A 14,668-nucleotide genomic window follows, 5' to 3' on the forward strand; every position below is an offset into this window, starting at 1 on the left:
TGCCAAGCTAGAGACATTATATTAAGTCACACTCCAGCCGATCAAAAGCATTCAAAGAGAGTGTGTAGCAGGGCCAGTGACGGGTGTTTCCTGAGTGGAAGTGGAAGTGGGTGTGGCCTGGAGAGAGTATTGAGTGCTGGATGGAGAGGCCTAAGGTTCCCCATCCCTGATATAAACCCTTCAGGGTGCACTCTGGGTTGCACCTTGAAGCAGGTTTTCAAGCCAAGACTTCAGTCCCACTATCTGCAGATGCATTCCCTGTCAGAAAATCAGCCATGGCACCTATCAGTTGTTTGATGTGGGGGGAGGGCCTAAACTGGTGGATTGCCCAATTTTTGACCCTGGTTGCACACATGCACCCCTGGCAACAGTATTGGGGGATGACCCACATGCAAAATTTGCAGACACAGTTCATCATCCAGTTAGGACAACATCCACCAACCTGGTCCACTCCAGATGCTTTGGACTTCAACTCCCATTGTCTCCATCCAGCACTGCTATATGATGCTAGGGCTGATGGGAGTTGTAGTCCACAAAATCCAAAGGTTGGGGAAGGCTAGGCTAGCTATACACTTTTAAAAAGCCTGCTTCTTGTCTGCGTGCATCACTAGATTGGCACAAACCATTTTGCCCTTGTCCTAATGTAACAATTCAGCTACATTCTTTAAACTTGCATTCCAACCATCTTTACACTTGGTCGTCATTGGCCTCCCACCCCTTTTTCCCCACAGTTGATATTTTTTTTTTAGGGAAATGCTTTAAATAAATAAATACAAGAATTTTGAAGAGCCCTTGATGCTTGCTAAATCCTACTTTTTCTTTGCTGGTTAGTTGCTGAATCTTGTTTTTAATTTTTTTGCACATTTGATTGTTCTGAACCATTATTAACTGTCATTTTGTATGGAGTGCGAATGACTGTCTGTTGATTTAATAGGTCTTTTGATTCTTATTGTAATAATTTATTGGCTGTCAGTAATGTATTTATTAGTTACCAAATGTTAATAAAATGCCAGCTCTTTTCTAGCGTTTGAGATATTTTATTGGGTTTTTCTCTTCTGAGAAAGCCTCAAGGAAATCACAGAATGATTAACAGTTTTGTCTGTTATGGGTGAAAAGAGGTCCTGTTTCACATGGTGCATAGGTAAAACTAGAGAACGCCCATAACCAAGTTGTAGTGATGGCCACCCACGTGGATGGTTTTAAAAGAGGATTAGACAAATTTGTGGCAGATAAGGCTATCAGTGGCTACTAGTGATGTTGATCTGCCTCCACTGTCAAGGGCATTATGCTAAGAATCAGAAGTGGAGAGAGCACTGTGGCACTCAGGTCCTACTTATGGGCTTCCCATAGGCATCTCATTGACTGCTATGAGAACAACATGTAGGATTATATGGGCCTTTGGCCTGATCCAACAGGGCTGTAAATATGTTTGTTAGTGGCATAATACATGTTTCTTCATAAGGAAATTTCTGCCCAGTGAGGATTCCTCCATGGTAAGTTGAATGTTTCATCCTTTTTGCACATTAAGTGGATGCATGGAGTAATGAACTGGGTTGGTGACTGCTGTACTGAGTTGGTGACTCCCAATGACTACACTTTCAGCTAAAGTTCTGAACAAAGCCAATGGATGTACATATTGTGTGTGCGTAGACACTCTCTGCAAAGTTGCAAAACGATGGAGTAAAGCTGGAACCCTAAGTACGCTTACTTGGGACTCTGTTGACCACAGTGGAACTAACACTGGAGTTGAGAGGGCTGTGCTGCGTGTGTCTTTTTGAAAGGGTTAGATCAGCAACAAGCAACATGATGCCCTCTAGATGGGATACCAACTCCCATCAGCCCCAACCAGCATGGCCAATGGTCAGGGATGGTCCAGCAAGGTTTGGGCAGCTCCATGTTGCCTATCCCTGGATTAGATTACTTACTGGATGGTGGCTGATGAGCAACACTGACTGGGGCTAATGGGAATTGTAGCCCAAAATATCTAGAGGGCCGCATGTTGAAGAGACTTCTGTAGACAAGCTCTACATTCCTAAATCCTGCTCATGTAAATGCCTGCAAGACTTCCCCCTTGCCTGCCATCTTCTCCTCATCACACCATCACAAACCATTCTTCCAAAGAGGAGATTGCTTTGTGCCTGAAAGTCATTATCTTACACAAGATGCATTCACCAGTCGGCCAACCTGCTTCTGTAACAAGCTCTTTTCCTACATAAGATCCCTAGCCATTAATACATGGTGGCACTCAAAACAAAGCAGGAAAGCAGGAAATTCTCTGTGTAACAAGTGTTATTTATGGGGTTTCTGGACAGTCAATTCCCAGTACACTATCTGAATCCCATTTCTGACTTGGCAAATTGTTTTATGAGGTGGTTTGTATTTGACTTTCGGCAGGTTTTAATAGCCAGAACTGTTGCAATGTACTCTTCTTCCAATTAATGCAGGGATGTTTAATTGCGATGCAGTAGGGAAGCCAAATGGCCCAGCTGTTCAAAGGAACAGGAGGTCAAAGAGGCCCTTTTAAAACTCTCTCTTGGGCTCAGCCCTGACACAGACATGCTTCCCTTGAGGGCAATGCCTCTTTGAGAGCCAGCAAAGACTAACTTTAGGGTAGCCATGTGATTTGCAGACTTCTTTTTCCATCTGCCGTGCACTAGAAGGTGTTGGTGCCAGCTTAGTTTAGGAAAATGATGAAAGTCTGTCCCCTCTCTTTGGGAACATGTGATAGAAGGCAGATAGGATTCTGCATGGTATAGTTGCAGAAAGGATAAGGAGAAGTTTTGCTCCATCCCTCATAATACTTTAACTCAGGGCCGTCATCCAATGAAGCTGAATATTGGAAGATTCAGGACAGACAAAAGGAAGTATTCTCCGTCGCTAAACTATGGAATTTGCTCCTATAAGAGATAGTGATGGCCACTAACTTGCATGGCTTTAAAAGGGGATTAGACAAATTCATGATGGATAAGGTTAGCAGTGGCTCTGAAAACCAGTTGCCAGGAATTACAAGTGAAGAAGAGTGCTGCTGCACTCCTGTCCTGCTTGCAGGCTTCCCAGAGGCATCTGGTTGGGCACCGTGAGAACAGATAGCTTGATTTGATATGCCTTTGGCTCTTCTTATGTTCTGAAATTCCAAGAACAATATCCCTTTCAACTGATTCGACAAGGCTTCTCCTATGGCTACAGGGCTTAAAGCCGAGGTCCACCCCACAAGAGGTGGCAGGCAGAGGGGAAGCTAGGAGCCAAAGAAGCCAAGTCAGGTATCTTGTGACTTCAAGGAGACAGGAACCTTTGGGTCAGGGTTGCCAGCTTTTTAGTCGGCCCCCATAGCTGTTCCTTTAACAGCAGCACACAGTGCGCACACATGATCCAGGAGAACACTGAACAGCTTCACCTATTGACTTCTGCACCTGAAGCTGCTTGAAAGACACAGGTGCAGTAGATTAGTATGTTAGGACTGTGCCAAAAAATATCCTGTGTCTTATGATAGAATCCTGCCGCCTTGTTCCCCATGATCACTGGGTTAGAAATAGGCACCCCATTCCTACCCACCCCATTTCCCACATGCATACCAGAGACAAGTACACTCTCACACAGCCAGCTATTCAAAACCAACAGGTTTTTTATCAGCCAATGCCAAGAAACATCAAACTGGGAGATACTTGCTGTACAACAAGATCAAGCTTAACCCACCCTCAGTTCTCACCTGGAACAAGTATTCACTCTCCATCACCCACCCAAGAAGAGCACAGTTCCATGCTATAAAGGACTCTCACTCCAGCAGTATGTGACCACTTCTCCTCTGGCTTAGTATATGCCCTCTCCTTTCCCAGCACTGATAACAGGGTATGTTGATTTTGGGAAGTGTCCTTACTTGGCTGGAGAACTGCATGGTAGAATTCAGAGAAGTGTTCATTTTGAAGGTTGGCTCTATTTTGGTTTGTGTGTTATTTCAGAAAGTGTGAATTAAGTAGGTTCACCTCTAAATGTGAAGTTAATCAAATTTCTTCCCTATTTCTACTTGTTATCCATCCTTCCTGTCATCAAATGTTTCAGTTTTAAAGCTCCGGGGAGATAGCAGAACTTTCCCCCCAGAGCTTTTCTAAATCAGGAAGTGCGGGCAGCCAGGAAAGTTGTGAAACACTAAGGAAATGTTTTGTGGAAATGGTGGGAAGGGGACAAACAGCACCCATGGCCATCTTGTAACAATAAATTAAGTTCAACCTTCATTCACCCAAACAATAAATAAAGTCTAAAGACTCTCTCAAGTGCCTTGAAAAAGAATACGAAAAAATAGGAAACTCAAGAAGGATTTTGGATGGTATTTAACTTACTTAGCAACTGACATGAACAAGATAATAATGGAAACAGTTGATGGGTTTCTACTTTCTGCTGCAAAGACCATAAAGGGGTTTTGTTGATTTAATTTTGTCTTTGTTTGGTTCTGTCCTTATAAGTATCATATTTCTTAACTCAGTGTGTGTTGGAAATTGTATTATTTTGGTGTATTAATTTATTTGTGCTGAGTCTGTGACCATATAAGAACATTTCTCTCGCTTTGGACGTGCATGTTTTATGCCAATCTGCATCATCTTTTTGAGAGATATGCAAGTGATGACACTAAGGCTTGGATGGGGGAAAGTCAGGTGGTGACTGTGCTGCTGTGGTTTTTTGGGATGTCAATACTGATCAGCTTCAGTGTTATGTACTGGAACTTGAAGGGAGCTTCATAACTGGGCCTCCAGCAAAATGCACTTTTGATCCTCGCTATAAAGATCTTCAGAAGGCTTTTAAAAGCTCATGTATTTCAAAGAGCAGCATTTCCTAATCTGGTGCCCTCTGTATGTTTTGAACTACAACTCCATCAGCTGACTTTGGTTGGTGGACATGGTAGTCCAAAACCTAGGAAGGGCACCAGATTGGGGAAGATTTCAGTGGTTAATTTTTGCGTGCGAAGTTCCTGAAAGCTATGGATTATTTTTAAAATGTTTTAGACTCTTTCTAAGATGCTATTTTATAACTTTTTATACATTTTTATACTTTTATACTATTATAAACTATAAAAATGTATAAAAAGTTATAAAATACTTTTATGCTTTAAGGTATTTTAGATTCTGATTATAAACTGGCTTGTGAGGATTATATCCTAAAAAGAAAGCCTAGAAATATTCTAAATAAAGGTATATGTCTCATAAGAGTCTTTATATATATATACATATAGTTTTAAACCTGGGGAGGCAAGCCCTTGGGAACCAAGGTTTGGGAGTAAGAAGAGTCAAATTGTTAGAGAAGATACTGATTGGAAATAGCTTTCTTGAAAGGCAGGATAAATGAGGCCTGTTTGGGGCTGCATTTGTTTATAGAATGATTAGCGCTATCCAGATAATGGCTGACTTTTGTATTTCTTTGGACCAAGAGCTCTTAGAGCAACCTGAAAACTGTCCTAGCCTAAGTTTTAATGATTTCTGTGCAACACCTCCTGCACGCCATGTTGAGCCAGTCTGATGCTTCTAAATTGTCCCTGCTTTCAGGTGGGATCCAATCACACACTGGCAAATTCAGTTTTCTTTCATTATAGCTGATTGGGTTGTTTTGCACAACAAACCTGCTTCCCCCAAAGAGTGGGTTTTTGCGATAAGGAAAATGATGGTGAAGTGCTTTGGAAAGTGTACTGATAACCCTTCCTTTGACATAATCCCATCTAACCTCCCTGAAAACAAATCAGACTGAATGCTCATTAAATAGCCAACATCATCTAATGTCCTTGTAAACAAACCAGAATGAAACGGGACATTTTCCCATGTACCCCAGCAATATCTTTTCTCTGTCCTCTCCACCTAAGGCTCAGCCCTTTTGGTTTGTTTCTTTAACAACCATCATGTGTTTGTTTCTTTAACAACCAACCATCATGAAGGGTTCGAAGAGCTCATTGCTCTGAGATGTTTTCGCTCAGCCTTCTCCGGCCGGCCTACTTGCCCTACAGGTGTGTCATACCCTCCAACATTTCTCCGATGAAAATAGGGATGTCCTAAGAAAAAGTGGGACAGCTTCTGTAAATCCAGTACTGTCCCTGGACAACAGGGACACTTGGAGGGCCTGGTGTTTTGGACTACACAATTCCTATCAGCCCAAACATCATGCAGCCATCTTGGCTGGGGCTGATGGGTATCATATCCCAAAGCATCTGGAGGGCAGCAGGTTGGGAAAGGCTTTTTTTTAAAAGCTGATCCTAATTGACAGATATGGCAACTGTTGTTTCTCTGTAATTCTCATGGGCTTAACTTTCCAAGAGAGCTTTGTCCAAATGACACAGAAAAACTAGGTGGAGAATAGATGCTGAAGACATCATAACACCACCCATTTTCTTGACTTCACTTCTTCATGATATGTAACTCTTTGGGTTTTCGGTACATGTGGATCTTTGACCATTTCTCAGTTGCTGGTTTGGTAACTATTCTCTTTCTCTAATCCTAACTTTCTGTTTCTTTCTCTCTGTTTCTCTCTCTCTCTCTCGTTCTTTGTCTTTCTTTTCTTTTCTTCCTATATGTGCCTTGCCATAGAACCGCATGCATGAGTCTCTAATGCTCTTCGATTCCATCTGTAACAACAAATTCTTCATTGACACCTCCATCATTCTCTTCCTCAACAAGAAAGACCTGTTTGGTGAGAAGATCAAGAAATCACCTCTGACCATCTGCTTCCCTGAATATACAGGTATGTAATGGCAGCGCCTGAGGTGCTCAAGATCCAGCTGTGGAGCAAACGAAAAACAACAGGCTGACCCATGGAGCAGAATCTGCTGAAACCCCAAGTGTAAACCAGGAGATATTTGATCCAGTCCTGCCTGAGAGATAACTCCCCTAGAAAACAGACTACATACTCTGGCTGATTGCCTTCCTGTTTTTTGCCCGAGGCATCAGCTGAGCTACCATGATGTCACAGAGAGTTGGCAGATTCTCATCAGTGGGAAGGAAGTGTCTGTCTATGAGCAGAAAAAAGCATCAGACTAATCACACAAGGCAGCTTCAGCCAGGCTGTGCCATTTCACAGGGCAAGTGGGGGGGCTGCATGTTTGAAAGCCCCCCTCCCCAACATGAAAACACTCCCAGTATTATATTTTTTAAAACTAGCATGTCAAGAAAATGAGTGATCATTGAGCCTTAACACATTCTGGGGGGAGGGGGGTTTCCAAATATGCATTCAGATTAGGGAGAAATGGTTCAGATCCACCTAATTTAGTGGACTCACCTCAGGTTGATCTGGAAGTGGATTTGGCAAACGAAGCTGCCTTCAGGAAAATAGCTCATTATATTCAGAGCCCAATTCCCAGATTAGCATCAGATCACATTTCCAATAACTTTATTCCCCACACCCTTACGAATCCTACTTCTAGAATACCAGTGAGGAAAGGGCTCACTCATGAGTTCCCTCAGGCATCCAGTCGACCACTATGAGAACAGGAAGATCTGACCTTTTTGAGGCTGTTTCCGAAGTTCTAAAATCCGTATGCACAGAGGAGTAGGTTTGGTTGATATTAATCATTATTCCCATGAATAAATTTTGCTTGCAGTCCATTGCGAAGTCCTGCTTGCAGGCTTCCCATCTGGTTGGCCACTGTGAGAACAGGATGCTGGACTTGATAAGCATTTGACCTGACTGAGTAGTGAGGCTCTTCTCCTGTTCTTATTTTATAGCTACCATCTAAACTTGTGCTGAGTTTTGTATTTTTATAATGTTATTTTTTATTTTTTTAAATGTCTCCTGCCCCTCCCTCCCTCTCTATGCAGGTCCCAACACATACGAAGATGCTGCAGCCTATATCCAAGCACAATTTGAAAGCAAAAACCGCTCGCCCAACAAGGAGATTTACTGTCACATGACATGTGCGACAGACACGGGTAACATCCAGGTGGTATTCGATGCCGTCACCGACATCATCATTGCCAACAACCTCCGAGGCTGCGGCTTATACTGACCCCTCTCCCTTTTCTCCATCCCATCCTGTATAGCAAGCAACTTATTTGGAAACAATCACAGCGAGAGGAAAATAAAATAAAATATTTGAAAAAAAAGGCAAAACAAAATATGAGTCTCTCTCACACACACACATGCAAACACAAACACAATAATAATAATAATATTAATAATGATGATGAATCATGCAAGTTGGTAAATAAAAAGGCATAATGAAAATTTTTATATAAAAACATTTTTTCCTTTTCCTTTTATTTATTTATTTTAGTTTGCCTCAAGAGAGTACTGGGTAGCACTGATGCCCCTGACATCACCTTAAAATCCTTCCTTTCTGCTAAAGTAACGTTGCCTGCAAGCCTATACCTGTTGACTTGGGAGTAAGCCCCCATTGAAAGCAGCAGGACTTACCTCTGAGTAGACATGCATCGGATTGCACTAGTCATGGCAGGTAATTCATTGCAAAAGATGCTTTTGGAAAACAACAGGAAAGAAAAAAGACCATACTCTAATTTTTTTCTAAACTCGCCGTCCACATAGCATAAGATACTACGTGAGTTTTAAAAGGAATCAACTTTCTTAAAAAAAAGAAAAGAAAAAAGTGGTAATATTATTTTTTTAAGACTCCTTTGTGCATAGGGTGCTTTAGGGTATGAGCGGGGAAGAGTGGCTTCCCCTGCCCAGTTCCTGTGGATTTTTTTAAAAGATGTACCACCATCTAAGTTGCTGCTGCAATGCATCATTTGCCACAGGGGCGCTGAGCTTTCAGGGATCCTCAGTTCCGTTCAGCTATGGAGTAGTTAAAACCTATTAAAAGGGGGAAAACTGAGGAGGAGCCTGCGGGGAGAAAGAAACAGAATAGGGTTAGAATAAAGGTGACAGGCCAGCACCCTTCGTTGACCATGTTTATATATATAATCCTTCAGGAGTATAAAGAAAGGGGCCTGCTTCTATCTCTGCTTCTTTAAACAAGCATGGGAGACTGGCAAAGGGAATTTCTACCAGCAGTTTGAAAGTTGTACCTGAGATAGCATCCCTCCCACGCCCCGCAGGTCAGGTGGAAGAATTCCCCCTCTCTCACAAACAGTCCGTGCTCAAGCTCTTCATGAAGGAGAGATGGTGGGGAGAACATCCCCCACCCTTTATCGCAATTTAAGTACAGCTTTTATTTTGGCTCTCGTTTGGAAGAATTACTCCATTTCTTATATATTTGATTCTGGGTCTCCGTGCTCCCACCCACCCAATATTTATGTTCAGACCAGGCCTTCTGTGGGCCCCCTCCCCCACCTCTCCATTTCTGACTCTCCAGCGCGGATCCTCTTCGCTAGTAGCATGAACTTTGAGCCTTTGTATAAAGACACGCAGCCTTCCATATCGCCTCGGTGTCTGATGTCCTGAATTTTTGGAATGGTGGCTGTGCACTTCTATAGGTTTGCTGTGTAAAACCTGGTTTTAGACTAGTCTTTACATTTAGAACCTAAGACAAACAAAAAGAGAATTTTTTAATGATGATGATGAAAGGGTAAAGAAGAGAAATTAAAGATTTGACTTCCTTACGGATTTTGTTAAGAAAAAAAAGAACGGAAAGGTGTCTCCCCACCCCCGATTCCCCTCTTGCTTTATTTAAAACACACACACAAAACACAGAGATCTATAAATACACACACACACACACACACACACACACACACACACACTCAATAGCATTGTGAACCCATTCTAAGAGAGACATTTTCTATTGGACTTGGTTCCGGTTACTTGTTGGCACTGGTAGGGTGAAACCTTTGAGCAAGCAGAAGTCTGACCCATACAAACCGCCATCTTAAATCTTGGCAGATTCTAATGGCCATTAAGACGCAGATCCCAACAACCTTTCATATAGAGGGTTGGCAGCTATTGGGGATCAGCCGAGAAAGTTCAGGAACGGCTTGCCCAGCCAACAAGACACCCTACATCTGTGGGGAATGCAGCAAAATAAAAAAAATAAAATAAAGCGGAGGAGTTATGGGCCTCCCAGTTTCCCTCTCCCGTTCTATTATTACAGGTGCTGCTTTTTGCTCAGGGGGGATGGGATAACGGAGGCAAGTCCCTTCCTTTGCCCTTGCATCTCACTCACCTTAGCCATGACCTTGTAGGTGGTAACATTTAGGTGCAAAAAGATTGTCAGCAACAGAATCCCAGTGGGAATTGTTAGTGGCTCTTTGTATTTTAATCGTTGCTGTACTAATTGTTGCCCGCTCCAGGAAAGCGTTCTCTCCCCAAAAGCCTCTTGTCTACACGATGATCCGACACACCTGCCTTCAGAGTGGGCCAGGCAAGCAGAGAGGGATGTCTCTTTAACTTTCTCGTTTAATAATGATTCACTGTTCTGAATTGTCTCGTTCACTCTCTGGATTTGTATTTTTAAAAATAATAATAATAAGCACAGCTGTCTTTGGCCTCCCTAAATGCTCTTGTCTTTGACTTTTTTTCCCTTCTGAATGACACTGTGTTATGCATTACCAATGTCCTTTCCTTTTTCTGTTTAATTTTTTTTTTTAAGTGGGTTAGTTTAAATTGGGAGGGCATTATTTTTGTTGTTCCATTCTCATTTTTAATCCCCCACCATGCTTCCCTGTGAATACTTTTTTTTTTCATGCTGCTTCCTCTTCCTCCCTCGCACCTTTGCCCTTACAATCCTTCCTTTTAGTGAATGGTGTTTTCTCTCTCTTTCTCTCATGTGGGGGTGTTTGTGCTGCAAAAACAAAAGGGGAAAAAATACAAAAAACAAAGAAAAAAAATAAAATAATCTCTTAAAAAAAATAAAAAAATACACCAGAAAAAACCACCAAAAAAAGTAAAACGAAAACAAAAATCGAATGTAGTGTTTACATTATTTAAAAAGCCACCATTTTCATGACCCTTTGTCATATCTACTTTTTGGTTAGCGATCAGATGTCTTCACGGTTTCACTTTTAAGAGGTACCTTTGCTGGAAAAAGCCAACTGCACCTGTCTAAAAAACAGAATAAAATAAAGAGAAATTCATATATATATATATATATATATATATATATATATATATATATATCACACACATGCACACACACACAAGCATATATATATATATATATATATATATATATATATATATATATTCATTCTAAAAGCGCCAGGTCTTTCTAAGCCTTTCTATTACCAATCGGTGAGGTTTCTGTGATCTTATTAGACACTGCCAATTTCTTTCTCTGACTAATGGAAAAAAAATTCATGTGTAGCTTAATAAAGAGAATGTTTGTCTGTACCACTGAGGCTCTTTCACCTTCTGATTCTACAGTCGTTTTATTGTAAATATATGTATTATGTTCCCTCACTGCTTTTCCTTTTGAGCAAGTATATGTGTATGATAGACATATCCTGGGATCTTTTACAGAGTCCTCAAACTGGGGCCCAAGAGGATACCTAGGGTGGCCAGCCACTTTTAGTAAGTACCAATTGCCCTCTTCAAGCACCCAAGGGGGTGAGGGAGGCAGCAGGGACAAGTGCAATAACTCTCCCCCCTGTTGCTATCTCCTCTCCCCACAAGTTGGTGGGTGATTTCTGAAGTGGGGAGTCTCCTTTCCTTGTGGACCTCACCCTGCAAGGTAGTACTGTGACTTCACATGAAGACAGGACGTTCCCTGCATTAGAGAGGCACCTTCCGGCTTCTGGAGGATGACACAGGGTTAGCCTAAGGTTGCATACACAACATTCATTTAAAGCACATTTCCCCTCCAAAATTGGGGGGGGGGGGCCTTGGAATCATGGGAACTAGAGTTTGTTAAGGGCGCTGGAATTGTAGTTCTTTAAAGAATAAACTACGGTTCCTAGGATTCTTTTTTTGGGGGGGATGCGCTTTAAATGTATGGTGTGTATGTTGTCCTAGTGCACTTTTCCGGTGTCTGTTGAGCAGAGAGAAAACAGAAAAGGAGGTGAAACGGAATGGGGTACCTAGGAACAAGGCATGGCCGGCTGACGCTCTGAAAAGGTGCAGGTCAAGGTCTCACTTGTTGAGGCTTAAACTGACACACAAATAATATATGTAAATCTGTTGATTTCAATGCGCCTCAATATGGCTGACTCTACAGTGGATTTCAACTATAATGTAGGCATCTAACCCAGGACCGGCCCAAGAGGTTTTGCCACCTGAGGCAAAACAGAACATGCCGCCATCCTCCCTCCCCGCCTTGCAACCTGACAAGGATCTTGAAAATTGGGTTTCTTAGTGCATACTCAGCAGTAACCATGCTAAATTTCATGGGATTTACCTCCCAAGTGTGTGTGCATAAGATTGCAGCTTAGGTATCATTCCATCCCGTGCTCCTGGCAGTCCCAGGAACAGTGATTTGACTATGCATTAGGCCATTGTAGGTGGGTGTGTCCCTTTATAGTGCCCCTTATGCTGGGCCAAGGGTATCCTTTTAAAGCAGCAAAAAGCAGATTTCTCTCCTGGCTTTGCCAAGTTCTGCCTTCTCTCCAGCCCTTCAAGTGGTATTCAAAGAGGATTAGATAAATTTGTGGAGGATAAGGCTACCTTCCTCCACTGTTGGGAAGCTGGAGGATGGGGAAGGGCTGTTACACAGTCCTGCTTGTGGACTTCCCATTGGGCATTGTGATAATGGGATGGTGCACTTGACGGGCCACTGTCCTGATCTAGCAAGCTGTTCTTTGTGCGTCCATCATTTGAAGAGTTCTGGTGCCAGTCCCAGCCCAGCACAGCCTTTATTTGAAGAGTGCTTTCAAGTCCTATTTTGGGAAGTGTGGCTCATAGAAGCTAACAGCAGCTGCAGGAGGCTTTACCCAGAAAATACCCTAGGTCCCAGACTTATTTGTCTGTGAAATGGACACAATACCTACTCCAGCCAGGAGTGGAGCTAGTGAAGGGTTTGACCTGGAGAGGGGCATTTGGCCCTCAGCCCTGAGGTTCCACAACCCTGATCTAAGATATGCAATGCATTGTGAAGGTCTGTGCATACCTTCCTGGCAAGAGTGGGGACTGGGACAGCTCTCCAGGACAGACAGAGGTGCTCACTCTCCTTTGGCGAAGGAACAGGAATCCCCCAAGGGTGATAAGACTTTAAAAGGCAATGGGCTTTAGCTGCTGGGTCTCACAGCAGTGACTTCAGCACCCTTTTGGATTTAAGTGGAGAGGAAAAAGGAAAACAGAAAGACTTGGAGAGACCAAATGCAAAGGAAGGCAAAACTATTTAACCTTTAATACCAATAGTTGCAGATGCCGCACCTCCTTCCCTCTTCTGCAAGAATTCTTTCTCCTTTACAGCTAATGAAGCATTTTTGAACATGCATACATATGAGGCCAAAGATTGAGTGTCACAGGATACAGTAAAAAAGCGAGTCCTGGGCCGAAAAAGGCTGAAGATGTGTGCAGATGTATTTACACATGCATCTGCATTCCTTGATTCATCTTCACTTGTATAGCAGCCGAACGTAGGGGCCACTTTGAAAAGTCTTTGAGGTGGTATGAAAACTCTCTTTTGGGAATTAATTAGTTACCGTCTTATTCAGACTTGGAAGTCTTCTCTTGATGCTGCAGCTTTCAAGTGTGATTCAGGTGGGTGACAATGGAACTGTTCAGTCCTCTCAAAATGGCAGGTGCAGGCATTTCCGTTCCCTAACAGAAACGCAGTAAGAACTTTTGCTCTTACTCTCAAATCTATCCATATAGAAACCTAAGACCCTGTGAACATTCACCCTTGTCCCTGGGATGATTCACTTCCTCTGACTCGTGAAACAGTTTACTGTGTCTTTGAAAAGAACGAAGTGTCCATAGGCCCTAGCTGGTTTTGTGTGTTGCTGCTTGAGCCTTTGGATTATTACTAGATGTAGATAAGCTTTATTGTACTAGCCAAAGGCCACGACAAAACCATATAAACACTATCAAAGAAATAAGTAACAATAAATCTAGATATCTAGATATAAATCTACATAAAAACAGAAGGATTATTACTAAGTATCACTGAATTCAGAGTTTTTTAAGTGTTGGTTTTCACAGCAGCTCATGAACCAGATTTTTTATGGGAGGCTCCAGTTGGATGACAGCTGCAACAGGCAAGCAGTAGAATCGCCTTCCAGCTCTCAGGGGAATGCTCAGCATTGTTGGCTACTTTCTCTTTATGGCTAGGCCTTGTTTTTCAAGGAGCAGAGAAGGAATAAGGCAGTTGCACTGAGTGCAACACAAGACTTATGCTTTGTTTTTCCCCACTTCCCTTCTCATTTCAGAATCCACACACAACTTCCCACACTCGTTTCAATAATTTAAGCCAGAAATGCAGATCTAGTCCTAGAAAAGGTCTTCTTCCAGGATATCCCCATGCAACCACCTCACAGCTGGTGACAGAAACCGAACAGCTTACACCTAAGTTGGTTGTGTGAATAGGTTACAAACCAGACACCTAAGTTGGTTGTGTGAATAGGTTACAAACCAGACTTGATTTTGAGCTTCCAGCATACACTGGGGCATAAATGACACAATGAGCACATCCATGTCGCTCCTGAAAGTGCAGCCAGAAAGTAAAAAATATTATGAAGCAAAAGAGCACAATACAAAAGCCTCACTTTGCTTCATCCAAAAGAATTGATCTAAAGTTGAGTAAAATTCCCAGTCCCTTTATGTTTCACTCTCATTTTCACCCTTCTGATAACTGAAGTGGGTCAGTCAG

The 14,668-nt window shown here is 42.4% G+C and overlaps 1 protein-coding gene across 1 annotated transcript in view; it reads left to right on the top strand.

The window, feature by feature from the left end:
- GNAO1 (G protein subunit alpha o1) overlaps positions 1-11,253 on the top strand; it is a 167,957-nt gene extending 156,704 nt beyond the window's left edge. The window contains exons 7-8 of the mRNA XM_083749979.1: positions 6,561-6,714; positions 7,788-11,253. Of these exons, the coding sequence (XP_083606105.1) occupies positions 6,561-6,714; positions 7,788-7,975 (342 nt within the window). The 3' untranslated portion in view covers positions 7,976-11,253. The remainder of the gene's footprint in view (positions 1-6,560; positions 6,715-7,787) is intronic.
- The last annotated feature ends 3,415 nt before the right edge of the window (positions 11,254-14,668 follow it).

This window comes from Podarcis gaigeae (assembly GCF_964106915.1).
Source record: "Podarcis gaigeae genome assembly, chromosome: 8".
Taxonomy (NCBI): domain Eukaryota; kingdom Metazoa; phylum Chordata; class Lepidosauria; order Squamata; family Lacertidae; genus Podarcis; species Podarcis gaigeae.